At 36.4% G+C, this 15,938-nt stretch overlaps 1 protein-coding gene across 1 annotated transcript in view; it reads right to left on the bottom strand.

Moving 5' to 3' along the window:
- LOC134529352 (src kinase-associated phosphoprotein 2-A-like) overlaps positions 1-15,938 on the bottom strand; it is a 281,463-nt gene that overhangs the window by 154,956 nt on the left and 110,569 nt on the right. Inside the window, exon 3 of the mRNA XM_063363328.1 lies at positions 2,955-3,391. Within this exon, the coding sequence (XP_063219398.1) occupies positions 2,955-3,391 (437 nt within the window). The remainder of the gene's footprint in view (positions 1-2,954; positions 3,392-15,938) is intronic.

The following is a 15,938-nucleotide window of genomic DNA, read 5'->3' as shown; positions in this document are numbered from 1 at the left end:
AGAGAAAAACATAACTTTTTTTTTTTTTTTTTAGATACATCGTATATCTCACATACGTAATTTCCGAGTAAATAGAATTGAGGCAAAACCTTAAATTTCACGAAAATATATTATTTAACTCATTTGAAAGAATTATTTCCCAGTATTAAATGAAAGTTACACACGTAGTCGGCTGTATGACGGGGTTATGATGGCTATGACGGGTCTACGACTGACAAGCCATTGCTTCTTACGTATGACGGGTCTGTCGTGGCTAAGGCGTCTTGCTGGAAGGCGAAATAAGATCCATGCTCGCATTTAGTAGCGAAGCGTCATACCGATGACGCGTCGTCCCTGTGACGGGCGGTGAAGAGAACCATGCTCGCCCTGCTGGTGACAGCGCGATACACATATCCAACGGATGTCCAACAAAAATCATTTTGACAGCATTTGCTTGTTTCAAAAATACCTGAACAGACGGTATAAAATAAAATGTAGCGCACAGTGGATATTTCCTACCATATTTCCTATTATTTATTAAGCATATAGCTTGTTTACTGACTTCTCTTTTAGTTATTGGAAATATTCAGATACATGGAAAGTGTTATAAAATCGTTTTAAAGATTTTGGAATCAAAAACAAACTAATATCATCAATTTAAAAATAAGTAATTTCTAATTTTTCCACCATTTGGAGAGTGCTTTGCCTTTTCTTTTCTTCCGCCTCGCAGAAAGAAACAGGTTTACTTTGTCACTATTATTTTTAAAACGCGTCTTATTGCCACCCATTGCAGCATTTCCCACCTATTTCAATTTAAAAATGTGGCTTCGTGGTAGCGCGATACAACAAAACAAGTTGTGACGACCTCCGCATGTGCGACATCTGTGATGTGTTACTGCAATGAACCTCTGCGCGTGGAGTGCCCGACATCTGTGTGTGGATGTGTGAACTACGATGTGTAAAATTCGTTATTCGTCTACCGATTACAAAGGTTACGGCGGAACAGATTTTTCAGCTGGTATTGCTTCTAAATGCATCCTGCTGTTTCTAACTCATGCACACATATGTGTTGTAAAATGTTATTATTTTGTTTTCCATTTACAATCAAATTATACTAGCATTCGTCTACTAAACTTCGCTGTTTTTATGAATAATTAATTAATAAAATAAGACGCATACCGAAATTTTGAGTAATAACATTTTTAAGATCGATCCTAATATTTTGCCAAAATCCAATTTATGTCATGGTATTTACAGAATCTGCTCCGCCGCAAACATCGATTTTGCTGCTCGGAACCACATGTATCACGCACTCTTAATGTGCATGAAAGCCGTTTTGAGTGCCAAAAATTATATCAATATTATAGGCCATAAGTTTATGGTGAGTGGCCATTCATTCTTGCCTAACGATGCAGATTTTGGTTATTTCGAGGTTTTATGCTAAGACTCGATCGATGTTTAGTTAAGAAGCCTGGTTCACAGCAGTAGCAAAGGCAATGAGAAATACAGTTATGTTCAATGAAGATTTTAAGTCGATAAAAACGTTCAGCAAGCAATTACGAATGATAGGAAGCAGTCTGTATCTTGGCTGAAAATGCAATGGATTCGTTCCACACGACATAAGCCATTTGCACAATTTGACAAAGAAACCCTTAACGAAAATTGCCCTTTCGAATCCATCAACTTAAAACCAGCTAATTTTGGAGGCCTATCTCAGTTGGACACATTCAATTGAATAAACTGTACAACGTACCTAGACCTGTGACTGCAGAGAAGAAGCTGCTTTTCTGCCATACATACTACAAATTTATCAAGACTACTTCAATTTAACAACATGTGGCAGTTACCAATATAGCGGTCCAGTCGAAATCATTTAAGACGACAGTGTGGCAGACTAAAGTGTTGACATCAAGGTGAGGGTGTGTAATGTTGGAATGAAGTCAGCTGATAATGATAACATACATAGTTTTAACATTAAAATGGAATGTTGAAATGTTTTAGTAATTAATGTGTTTTTTTCAAAGCGGTATGGTTACTACAGATTTTAATGTAGCTTAAACATTAAACATTTAAACATTACTAAAATATGTTTTTGTAATGCTGTAATATTCTTCGTGTGCTTGTAAAATTGTAAAGTGTATTATATAACCTATGCACTGACAGTGTAAAACAACAATATGGTAAATTCGATCGTAAAGACGTTGGTTTAATAGTGGTGTAATAATAATATGGCTATAGAGCTTAGGTGACAAATAAGATAATGCTAATTGTAAACAGAGTAATTATTACTAAATAACTAAGTATAACTAAACTACACATACATTATGATAGTATTTTAGTAACAATTTAGGCATATTCATTGATTTGCTTAAAAACTATTACTTTAATCACTGGAAGCCAAAGTGGTGTATGTCACTTACGTGCATTACTATACAGCTTCTCAAATTGTCATTGTTTATTAAAATTAAGGAAAGTTACATCCATATGTTGTCCATATATATAAGTAATAATGATGTTACATATTAGGTAGTGCAGATTACAATGAACAATCTAATAAAACCCTCTGTATCTAACAACAGGTAATGTGACTTAACAACACTTTGGATTTAATCGGGTACTATACAGGCTATATTTACAATAAGCGTCAAAACTTTGGGTACGTTGGGATTGTTTCACAGCCTTTCGTGCAATAGTGAACTTCGTGGAGTTACTGGAAATAACCCTTAACACCATGAACACACAGCACATCCAGAGTTACAGCCGACGCTCGCGTGTTCTCTCACTACGTACGTATGGTATGTAGTGAACCATACACACAATCGCCTACATGGGATTCCATATAAAAAATCACATAAAGTGAGCATTTCCTGACCAATTTTCATTGCAATTTCTGCCTCCTCTACATGTCATGCATGCGTACCAAAGTTTTGACGTGTTTTTTAGATACACCATAAGTAACAACTAAATCAACTTACGTGATACGTCTTTTGTCCTGGGCACACAACTTCAAAACACAGGTCCTTTTTTTTTTGATCTTTTGTCAAGATATTTGTTGCTCTGCGTGCTGAAAAGCCTTGGACATTAAGGCTGAAAACGGGTTTAGTGTCCCGTTCACCTGTGTAAAGAAGAAGGGTGTGCTCCACGAGTCCCGCCCAGCACCTCCGGAATTGATCCAAGAAAAATAAACGTTCTCTTCTAAGCAAAGGCCCAAACTTCATTGCTTTCGTACACAATTCTCTGTAACTAATGTTCATTTGCGTGCAAGTATTTTCTGGGCTGGCATGCTTCAAAATTGGATTAGATGAATATTCAAAAACATTAGAATATTTCTCGTCTCGGATTTTTAGGCCAACATTTCGATCTTTCTTATTTTCACTGACATCGGTTACTATATAGTCTTCATCACAGTGACCTGAAACAAAAAGAACATAGGTATGGAATAAATTTATAAATGCCGAGAGTAGAGCACAAATGCGCATACGAGCACAGGCTTATTGTTGAAGTGCACGGTGCCATATAATCTTGGATTGTGACGTCACGACAGCCATATTGGATGACCATGGCGTTTAACCCTGACCTTTACTTGAATTTTATCTTTACCAAAATTTGTCTAAATCAGCTCAAAGTTTTTTTTTCAAAATTGACCGAAAAATTCACACAATTACTCAAATTTTCAACCAAAAAAAACTAAAAGTAAATCTGAAAATTAAAAATTACATTTTCAAATGAAAAATTTCCGTTTTAAGGAACAATTTTTCATTTTATTTCCAGAAATTGTCGGAGGCCTGGAACGTCCCATAAGTGGCTGAATTCCCCATCTTTCAGCCGCCAGTAAGCCACTGGTGACATTTGACCTTGATCTTTGACATTTAACCTAGTCGCCAACTTGTATTATGACATCAAAGCCACCGTTTTGTTTTCTAGAACTTTCCTCCATTTTTATTATGACGTCACCGACGCCATCTAGGATTATAGTACTTTCTCTATTTTTGGATTCTACAATTTTGAAAAATGACATCATATCCACCTTATTAAAAATCCGTAATTAACTGATCCCACAACTAATGCCAAAGAATTAGTGGTGGCGTCAGTTATATTACGCCAACCAGTATGACGTCGTGGGGGCTATCCTGGATCAGTAATTTGGTTTTCGTCAGCTAGAGTTCGCTGCCGCCATATTGGTTTGTATTTATTTTACAAGAGTGCAGTAGTGTCAATCACCAGAACGTCAACTGTCGTATCATCCGACATCTTGTCGACCATCTTGGCCGCCATATTAAAGAACTGTAATCATTAAACCTAAAAATTAGAAAAAAATCTTAAACAAGCTTTAAAAAATACCTATTAATATATTTTTTAAATTGATATATTCCTGTCCTTGGTTCGATTATTGTTCAATGCAAAAAATTAATATAAGCTTAGTTCTTTTTTAATTAAGTATGGTGAAATTTTCTCAAAAAGGCTTCAATTTCCCATCTACCAGTCTCCAGTAAGCCACTGATGTCATATTGACCACCATCTTGAAAATCTGTAATTATTAATGCAAAAATATGTAATTTATATTTAAAAAATCATTAATTTATAACCTATTAATATAATGATTACGGCGTTCGATTTGTGTCGTTTGTCAGTGCTAAGAGATATTAAAGTTTCAAATCAATATTAAAATTCTTATTTCCCATTACCTTTAAATTAATATCTTAATCATCATCTTTACTAAAAACAATGACTTTGTACGAGATAATGTCACTATGCCAATCATGGATACCATATTTGGCGCATATTATGATTACTAGAGTGCCAACTACAAGAATGTAGACCAAGCGTCATTGAACCGCGAATATTACTTTTTTGATAATTGGCTACATTTCAAACAAGTCATTTACAATGTCAGGCGTATAGGCCTTATTCGCCTATAATTTGTAAGTGTATCTATATTATAGTTCCTCCGATCCCTGGAGACGGAGTGTTGTGTCGGTGTCCGCCATCTAGGACTGTAACATCACAGTGGCCATCTTGGATGACCTTTACCTTTGCACTTAAACTTTTAAATTGGCCAAAAATGCTAAAAAAAAAAAAAAAAAAGTTACTAAAAATTTGCAAATATTCGCCCAAATCCCCAAAAATTTACAGCTATTGAAAAATAATTTCGTCAAAAAAGAAAACATAAAAATTAAAATGTGCTTTTCGAAGGAAAAGTTCCCATTTAGAAGAAAAATTTACCATTTAGGTTTAAAAGAAAAGCTGATGGCTTTAAAATTCCCTAAAGAGGCGTCACCATTGCAATTATTGTTACGGTAGCCATCTTAAAAATCCTAAATTATCATTGTAAATATTTGAAAAATTTTTTGATTTATAAAATATATTTTAAAAACTAATAAATAATTTAATTAAAAAACACTCCATCATTTTTACATTATGAGGTTATGTCCGGCCATTCGTAATTGCTAATGCAGGAAATGAAAATTAAATTAAAATAATAAAAATTTATGACAATTTTAATATAATTTAATAAAAAAAAAACAACTTTTGTCTTGGAGGCCTCGGTTCGAACACGGCGAAAGCAAAAAAAATTGCGATGAATCCTTCCTCCACAGAAGCTACCAGCAGACTGACCTCCCACCACTAATATCAAAGAATATATATCAGCTGCTAGTATGACATCATTTCCGCAATCTTGGATACGCCATCTTGTTTTTGTCTGCTGGAGACCACCATCTTGAATTATGAATAACAGCTGCCCTCTTGTTTTCCTCTTCTGGAGGTCGCTAAATTGGATTTTGGCAGTACAGCTGCCATCTTGTTTCTGTCTGGTGGAGGCAACCATATTTATTTTCAGTAATTGCTACTCGGAGCGCTAGTGTCACTTAGTGCACACATCTTCTGCTTAAGGGCACTTTCGCCATCTTGTTTTAATACTCGATACTAGGAGCTCTAGTGTCATGTAGTACTAACATCATCTGCTTGAGTACGCTGCCGATATATAAGTTTAATTTCTACCTGTTAGAGTGTCAATCAGTAGACCGTTGTTGCATCAGACATCTTGTCGGCTATCTTGGCCACTATATTATAAATCCGTAATTATTAAGCAAGAAATTCAGAAAAGAAATTCCAAAAATTCATAACAAATTTCACTCTTTAATGCAAAAAAAATATAAAAATAAAAGTAACAGGTTAAAAAAATTAAACATTTCAATGAAATTACTAATAAAATATTATTACATAAATCTCACGCTACTACAGGAACATTTGTTAAATTTGGCAATCTAATAAACATTTATTTCTGCATTGGTTGAACTAATTCTCAGCTCCAAACGGTATGCTGAAGAGAAAGATGAGCCAGATCCTTTTCCTACATCGTCTTTTTCTTCTAGACAGAGTTTCTCGATACTGTGTGACTGCTTCTCATATTTGTAATTGTAGATAGGAGTATTCGTTGTTTTGAATGCGCACATCTTCACTTTGTCCTCGAACGTATAATGATTTGCCATATAGACAGTCCAGACACAAAATGTATTTTAAAGCTCCATGATTTGTTATTTCATCAGTCAGCTTATTGAATAAGTTGTGCTTGAAATCATCAAGAAAAGTACAAATGTATTTTCACTCAATAAATTAATTTACATAATAGTAGTCTTTCAACGATCTACGAAACGCAGATTTAGCCAAGTGAAATTCATTATCATTTACCTGTAATACACCAAGCAAGTCTTAGGTTAAGAATTTGTGTCTACTCATCGTAATCGTTTGCTGAACAACTGTTTTTGTTCTTGTACGCATACGAGTCTCCAACCTAAAACGATTAGTCAAAAATTTGCAGGTAGTTCTGCAGTAGGCAAACAGACTTTATCTTTACAGTTTTTCGCATGTCGTCTCAAACTGTCAATGCGCATAAACCAAACATGCTACTTATCGCAGAAAAACTTCAAACATCTTCAAAAAATCACAGAAAAAAATTCAAAATATCAATAAAAATATTATTAAAAAATATAAAAAATACAAAAACAGCTTCTGGCAGCTTGAGAACTTCTCATTTGTTGAACAAGGTTAGAGTTCTAGCACAAGAAAGAATTTTTTGTAATTTTTTTATCTATGTTTTATTTATAATTAATATTTTTAGTTGATATTTTGAATTTTTTTCTGTGATTTTTTGATATCAAAGAAATATGTGTGTGTCGGTTCGCTCCGTGGGCTCCCGATTATTCTTGTCAATATTTTGATGGTTTTCTCCATGTACTCTTGATTATTCTTGACAATATTTTGATGGTTTTCTCCGTGTGTTCCTGGTTGCTTACGAGGAACCGATATAAGCATGAAGGATTTTTTACTTAATGAGTTATGTCATTTTATTCAGAGTTAAATTTAATCAATTGAATTTCTGCTACTAAATCATCACTTGTAATATTTATATCAAGTGGAATTCAAACGAAAATACCATTACTCAGTCATATATAATAATAAGCTCTGAGACATCTGAGAATCACTAATAATCAAGACAAAATTCCTTCTCCTTGGTACTTAGCTAAGCCATCCTTCTTTTGCGATCGTTAGTGAGCATCCTGCATCCCACATATAAGAAATAAATAATATTTACCTGTAAGCAGCATGTGGTGTCATTTGTTGCCAAGAATCGACACTACTTTAAACCACTGAATGGAGTTATTGTAGTCAGTTCGAGCCAAGTAGTCTCGAAGCACGTAGCCTCGTGTTCCTGGAAACTTCGTAGCACTGTAGCCTCGTAGACTTGTAGCTACGTAACCAAGTACTCGTGCATACTTGTAGTCCTGTATCTTCGCAGTCTCGTAAACTTGTAGACTCGTAGTCACGTAGTATCGTAACCTCATGGCGCGTAGTCGCGTAGTCATGATGCCTTGGAGCCTCGTAGACTTGTAGCTACGTAACCAAGTAGCCTCGTATACTTGTAGCTACGTAACCAAGTACTCATGTAGACTTGAAGTCCTGTATCCTCGCAGTCTCGTAACCTTGTGTTCTGGAAGTTTCGTAGTCGTGATGCCTTGGAGCCTCGTAGACTTGTAGCTACGTAACCAAGTAGTCTTGAAATCACGAAACCTTGTTTTCGGGAAGCTTTGAAGTCCTGTAGCCACGTAATCACGTAACCTTCTGTTCTGGAAACTTCGTAGTCTTGTAGCCTCGCGATCACGTAACCAAGTAGCCTTGTAATCTTTTAACATAATGTTTCTGGAGCAGTTGGAGCTTTGTAGACTCGTAGGTAGTTGTAGGAGTCTTGTAGACTAGTAGAATTGAAGCTTTGTAGCCAAATGGCCTTGTAGCCATGTAGCCCCGCAGTCATTTGGAGCCGAGTAGACTTGTATCCATGTAGCTTCATAGTCATGTAGTTTCGTAGCCACAAAGGCTTTTAACCATGCAGTCTCGCAGCCATGTATAACTCGTAACCTGCTAGATCCTTGTAGACTCGTAGCCTTGTAACCTCATAACCTCTTAGACTTGTAGCATTCTAGCCAAATATCATTGGAGCTGTTGAAGCAAAGGACAGTTGGAGCCAATGACTTTAGGAACTAAAAACTGTTGGATTCATAGACTGTTGGAGACATTATATCCTAACTTATCATTGACGATCGCACCCTACCCAGTTGAATGAACGAGAGAATGCACCTCCTTTTCGTTAAATGAGCTTTCGTTTTGTAGAATTTCCGTTCAAACGTGCTTCGTTTTCATTAAATGCTTGTCCTGCGCGAACGATGCGTAGTCATTGTGTGTTCATTGCGTGTACTTTGCGTGTATTGTGCGTCAATTGCGAGAACATTTCGTGTTCGTTCAGTTGATGTGTGTACTGTGAGTAACATTCCGTTTTCCTGTGTGTACTGTGTGTACATTCCGTTTTCCTGTGTGTACTGTGTGTACATTCCGTTTTCCTGTGTGTACATTCCGTTTTCCTGTATGTACTGTGTGTACATTCCGTTTTCCTGTGTGTACTGTGCGTAAATTCCGTTTTCCTGTGTGTACTTTGTGTTCATTCCGTTTTCAGGCGTGTACTGTGTGTTCATTCCGTTTTTAGGTGTGTACTGTGTGTTCATGGTCTATATGTCTGACATTGTTCATGACCCGGTCTGCGGTCCGAAGACGCTTGTTGTACATGTATGGATGGCTATGTACATGAACATTTTTAAAGTTATTCTAAGTATCAAAAACTAGACTTTCATGTTAGGCTTATCGATAGCATATTTAATTCTTTGGTCATGTATATTGTCTTGAGTTGTTTTTGTAGAGTTACTGATTAACATACTCTGCAAAAGGTAATGGAAACCAATATATAAATTTTATTTAATATTTAGTTACACTTGTTACTGTTCAAATATCGAACCAAGGTTAGGAACTGATCGAATCAATTTGTAAATTAATTGCAAATTTATTTAATGAAATTTGGAATATTTTTTAATCTTTAGCATTAAAATTACGGATTTGCAAGATGGCTCCTGAATTTCAAGATGGCGGGCACCTTAATAATAATAAATAATTACTGCGCTCTAGAATGTTAGAATAAAACTAGCATAATGGAATGAATTCTATCAGACAAATACACACAAGATAGTGTCCTCCAGCAAACGAAAACAAGATGGTGACAATGTCATCTAGCAGGTGGTAGCTCCTGGTAGCATGTACTGAACATAAAATGTCGCATCCATGATGGTCGTCAAGGTCAAAGTCAAATTTCAAGGTCAAGGTCAAAGTTAAGTCAAGGTCAAAGTTCAAGGTCAAAGTCAAATTTCAAATTCAACGTCAAATTTCAAAGTCTAGGTCATATTTCAATTTCAATATCAAATTTCAAGGTTAAGGTCGAATTTCAAGGTCAAGTTCAAATTTAAAGGTCAAGGTCAAAGTTCAATGCCAACTGCCGAGGTCAATTGTATGGTGAACATAAAAACACACTAACATGATGGTGGCACACACTAGCAGACAAATACAAGATGGTGGTCTCCAGCGGACGAAGACAAGATGGCGGACATGACGTCATACTAGTTGATATATATATATATATATACACCTTGGTATTGGTGGTGTGAGGTCAGTCCAGGTAGATTCCGTGGAGGAAGGATCTGATGTTTTTTGATTTTGTTGCTCTTGCAAGGACGGGAATCGAACGAATCAATCTGAATATTGATTAAAAATTTATTTAATGAATTTTGGAATTTTTCCCGAATTTCTAGAATTGAGATTATAGATTTTCAAGATGGCGGCCGTAACGAAACATGCAACTTTAATAGGATCCAATATAGTGGTCGTAACATAAAGTGAAACGATGACATCGTATTCAACCAAGATGGCGGGCGTAACGAAACATGCAACATTTATATAATCAAATTTGTCGACCATAATGATAAGTGCAACAGTGTTTTTTAAGTAATATTTTATTAAATTTTTATTATTCAATTCGATTGATTAAATTTTTTAATGATTTCTAAAATTTCCCCCGATTTTTTTGCATTAAAATTACGGATTTTCAAGATGGCGGACATGACGTCATACTAGGTGACGATATATATACTTTGACATAAGTGGTGGGGGGAGCCAGTCTGCCAGAAGCTTCTTTGGAGGAAGGATCAGTCGCCATTTTTTTGCACTCATCAGGTTCGAACCGAGGACTCGTAAAAGTAATTTTCTAAAAATATTTTTATTACATTTTTATTTAATATTTTTTTATTAATTTTCAAATTTTATTTTCAAATTTTTTCGTTAGTAAATAAATATTTCAAGATGGCGGCCGTAACGGAAATTGCAACGATGACGTCATACTCCTAGATGACGTCAGCGGCTCAGAGCGGCTAGCTCTTAGGACTTTTAAGCTGCTTTTAGGATATTGTGTTCTTTCTAAGGCAAAAGTATTTTGAGGTTTTTCGAAATCCTAATTTTTGAATTTATGACGAAGAAAACGAGAAAGTTTTCCTCAAAATGGGAATTTTTTTTTGTCATTTTGAGTCATTTTTGAGGAATTTTGAGGAATTTTTGAGTACAAGATGACCGCCGTTACATCAGAGCAATCGGTCATTGACCCGGCACAGGCACCACGCGCCAGCGCCAGTCCTCGGTCCGTCATTTACATACTACTCATGGTTATATTTAGTTTGATTTCTCCATGTGCTCCTGGTTATGTTGATATTTTAATAAAATCTATAATGCTCGTAGACATTAGAAGAACATATGGGTTGAAAGTCCACTCCACAAAATTCTGAGAAGTGGCAAGTGTGACAGGTGGTTAACATGAAGAGAGAATTAAAAAAGACAGAATAAGACTTGTAATGCTAAGCTCATGCATGAGACAGTGTACAGAGATGGAGTCACTATATATACATATATATATATATATATATATATATATATATATATAGAGAGAGAGAGAGAGAGAGAGTGTGTGTGTGTGTATGTGTATGTGTACGCCATACAATAAAATTGATCTTGCTAGTCTAAAATGTGTATTTTAATATCTCTCCTAGTCTCGACAAGGGACATTGCTTAAAGAATTTTGAAGCTTTAATGAAGGTAGAAGATAATAAAAGTAGCATTTCCAGAAAAAGTGACAAGTCGACTTATAGCAGTCTTCTCCGAACTTTGAGAATAATTGTTGTACATTTAGCAAGTAAGCTGGATGACAATGACGAAGCTCCAATGTCAAAGAATTCGAAATTCTGGGATAAGCTAGGTGAAGATATCAGTGTGTGTGATAAAGATGTTGACAGCACCTATGATGAAAATGATAAATCGCGTTATTATAACGATTTTCAGAATATGAACCAACATTTGAAGAATATGGTGGCATCAAGCGAAATTGATTACATTTCGTGGAAAGACTCAAATATGTTGGTTTACAGGTTGTGACTTTTACTTGTTTCGAAAGATGTCGAAAATATATATGTTATTAAACAAACATGGACTATACTCAATGAACTTAGAAATTAATGAAAAATAGAATTAGTTATTGACGTGTTGGCTGAAGAATATTCATACTATTAAATTTTTTATATACCACCACTTATGTAAAAGTATATATATCGTCACCTAGTATGACGTCATGTCCGCCATCCCGAAAATCCATAAATTTAATGCTAGAAAATCGGGAAAATTTTAAAAATTAACAAAAAAAATTAATTAAAATTTAATAAAAAACTTTAAAACTTTCGTTGTACTTTTCGTTAGGTCTACCATCTTGGAAAATTGTAATTATTTAGCTAGAAATTCGGGAAAAAACAAAAATTCATCAAAAAATTCACTCATTAAATTAATGATTGATAATATCGATTCCTGTTCTTGGTTCAATCCCTAAACGATGCAAAAAAAATTATTTTATGTAAAAAATAATAATTTCAATAAATCATGATCAAGTCCTAAAAGAGACTTAAAATCATCTACTACCATCATCCTATAAAACATTACAACCACCATCATAGTTATTTGTATTTATTGACTTATAAATTCAGGAAAAATTCCAAAATTCACCGAAAAAATCACATTACTTTACATATTGAATCGATACTTGGTTCGATCTATGAACGAAACTAAAAATAAATTTAATTTAAATACCAGAAAAGTGTCAGGTTCAAGAAATAAAACACCGGAAGTTCTTTTACAAACATAATATTTATTACTTAATTTCTATTCTACTACAGGATCACTTGCGAAAGCCAGCAATCTTCGTTTGCTCCTGGTTGCTTCTGAGAAACCAATTATTCTTGTCAATATTTTGGTGGTTTTCTTCGTGTGCTACTGGTTGCTTCTGAGAAACCGATATAAGCATGAAGGATTTTTAACTTAAGGTGTCATGTCATTTTATTCAGAGTTAAATTTATTTAATTGATTTCTGCTACTTAATCATCACTTGTGATATTTGTATCAAGTGGAATTCAACGAAAATACCATGACTCAGTCATATATAAGAATTAGCTCTGAGACATCTGAGAATCACTAATAATCAAGACAAAATTCCTTCTCCTTGGTGCTTAGCGAAGCCATCCTTCTTTTGCGATCGTTAGTGAGCATCCTGCATCCCACATAAAAGAACTAAAAAATATTTACTTGTAAGCATCATGTGGGGTCATCTGTTGCTAAGAATCGACACTACATTAAACAGGCTATTTTGCATAAGATAAATTAACTCTCATCACTGAATGGTGCTATTGTAGTCAGTTAGAGACAAGTAGTCTCGAAGCTACGTAGCCTCGTGTCCTGGAAGCTTCGTAGCTCTGTAGCCTCACAGTTTCGTAAACTTGTAGACTCGTAGTCACGTAGTCTCGTAACCTAATGGCTCGTAGTAGTGTAGTCATGATGCCTTGGAGCCTCGTAGACTTGTAGCTACATAACAAAGTAGCCTTGTAATCTTATAACATAACGTTGTTGGAGCAGTTGGAGCAAAAGATAAAATTTAGCCGTGTCAGATGCAGCAATTGGAGCCTTGTAGACTTGTAGCTTCGTAGTCAAGTAGTATTGTAGACTTGTAGTCCTGTATCCTCGCAGTCTCGAAACCTTGTGCTCTAGAAGCTTCGTAGCTCTGTAGCCTTGCAGTCTCGTAAACTTGTAGACTCGTAGTCACGAATCTCGTAACCTCATGGCACGTAGTCGCGTAGTCATGATGCCTTGGAGCCTCGTAGACTTGTAGCTACGTAACCAAGTAGCCTCGTAGACTTGTAGCTACGTAACCAAGTAGCCTCGTAGACTTGTAGCTACGTAACCAAGTAGCCTCGTAGACTCGTAGCTACGTAACCAAGTACTCATGTAGACTTGTAGTCCTGTATACTCGCACTCTCGTAAACTTGTCGGCTCGTAGGTAGTTGGAGGAGTCTTTTAGACTAGTAGAATTGAAGTTTTGTAGCCAAGTGGCCTTATAGCCATGTAGCCTCGCAGTCATTTGGAGCCGAGTAGACTTGTATCTCTGTAGCTTCATAGCTATGTAGTTTCGTAGCCACGCAGCCTTTTAACCATGCAGTCTCGCAACCATGTATAACTCGTAACCTGCTATATCCTTTTAGACTCGTAGCATTCTAGCCAAATATCATTGGAGCTGTTGAAGCAAATGACAGTTGGAGCCAATGAATGTTGGAGCCAATGACTTTAGGAGCCAAAAGACTGTTGGAGTCAATGACTGATGAAGCCAATGACTATTGTAGCCAATGACTTTTGGAATTAAAACTGTTGGATTCATAGACTGTTGGAGACATTATATCCTAACTTATCATTGACGATCGCATCCTACCGAGTTGAATAAACGAGAGAATGCACCTCCTTTTCGTTAAATGAGCTTTCGTTTTGTAGAATTTCCGTTCAAACGTGCTTCGTTTTTATTAAATGCTTGTCTTGCGCGAACGATGCGTAGTCATTGTGTGTACATTGCGTACATTGCGTACATTGCGTGTACTTTGCGTGTATTGTGCGTCAATTGCGAGAACATTACGTGTTCGTTCCGTTTACTGTGTGTCCTGTGTCTTCATTTCGTTTCCTGTGTGTACTGTGTGTTCATTACATTTATTGCGCGAAAATTGCGTGTATTGCGCGTACATTGCGTACATTGTGTGTTGGAACTTTGGAGCTTTGGAACTGTTGGAGCACTTGAAGCTGGTGGTCAATTGGAGCATAGGAGCCAAATGTAGATGGATCTGATTGCGCGAATTGTAGCTCTTGAAGCCAAATGTAGATGGATATGATGGCACGAATTGAAGCTCTTGGAGCGTAGCGTATATTGGTGAGATCGAATTAATGAGACGAGAACGTATCACTCTGCATCTAATTTTTTCGATCATATGTGCCTCTTTTTTAAATGATGTTTTGACTTTAGTATTACAGTAAATGGATCGTGATTTGACTAGCGTATTACCCTATCGGGTTCATGTATGTTAGCGAGTCCTTGACAGCAGACCGCTCAGTTTGTTACTGTCGTCGACGGTGTAAGGATCACCTAGTTTGTTTCTTCTGGTGCATAAGTCGCGTAATTACCTGTTCTTGTGAACTCGATGGCATCTTTACCGTCTATAACGACGAACTCGATGGACGTTGTACCATCGTATACGGGAACCCTGACGACAGCGGCGACGAAGAAGGAGCATATCCCGTTGGCAACGATGACGTCAACATTGGAGGAGACTACAACAGTCGCGGTACCACCAGCAGAAGATACTTTAATGCCGGTAGTGCTGGCTGCACAAGAAAACTCGGCGAACTTCGTTTCGCCCTCGATGAAGACATCAATGGCTGGTGATTCGACAACAACTAACGAACATCGGTGCCGTTACTACGACAAGATTTTCTCAAACAACAGCAATGCTCGTCGACACGAGAAGAGAGAATGTGTCAAGAACCTTTATCGAAAATTGTTTGGCTGTGAGAAATGTCGCAAGCAATTTACAAGAAATGCTAATTTGCAGCAACACTTGGAGACATGCAAAGGACCTGTTGCGCGGCAGAAAGTAAAGGTTTCTATACAACAGCGAATGATTGATGTGCATAGGAGTATTCCTGTAATTGGTACAATTGCATTAACATCGACATCTGGATCGGGTCTGAAAGGCTCGTCTTCATCACCGTGGTATCCTTGAAGCTACTGCGATATGACGTTTGCATTTGCTCATGATGTACGGAGACATGAGAGGAGTAAATGTACTAAGAATCTTTCTCGCATGAAGTTACGCTGTGATGAGTGTCATGAATGGTTTACTCGAATTGATAATTTGCGTCGACAAACAAAAAACTGTAAAGGTGAAGTCTGTGCGCCTATTTCTGAACTACCTGATGAAATTTCGACTCCACGCTTTAGATTGGAGACTCTAAAGAGTATAAGCAAAAATACAGCAAACGATTGCTATGGCATCTGGACATGGAACTAAACGTACGACTGTGATCGGTGCCCTACAGGTGAATGATAATGGCTTCTACTTGGCGCAGTCTGCATTTCGTGAAACATTGAAACTTTACTATTATCTAAATACGCTTAGTGAGTG

Source organism: Bacillus rossius, chromosome 2 (genome assembly GCF_032445375.1).
Source record: "Bacillus rossius redtenbacheri isolate Brsri chromosome 2, Brsri_v3, whole genome shotgun sequence".
NCBI lineage: Eukaryota > Metazoa > Arthropoda > Insecta > Phasmatodea > Bacillidae > Bacillus > Bacillus rossius.
Note: the sequence above shows the minus strand (reverse complement) of the source record. Positions and strands in the feature narration are given on the sequence as shown.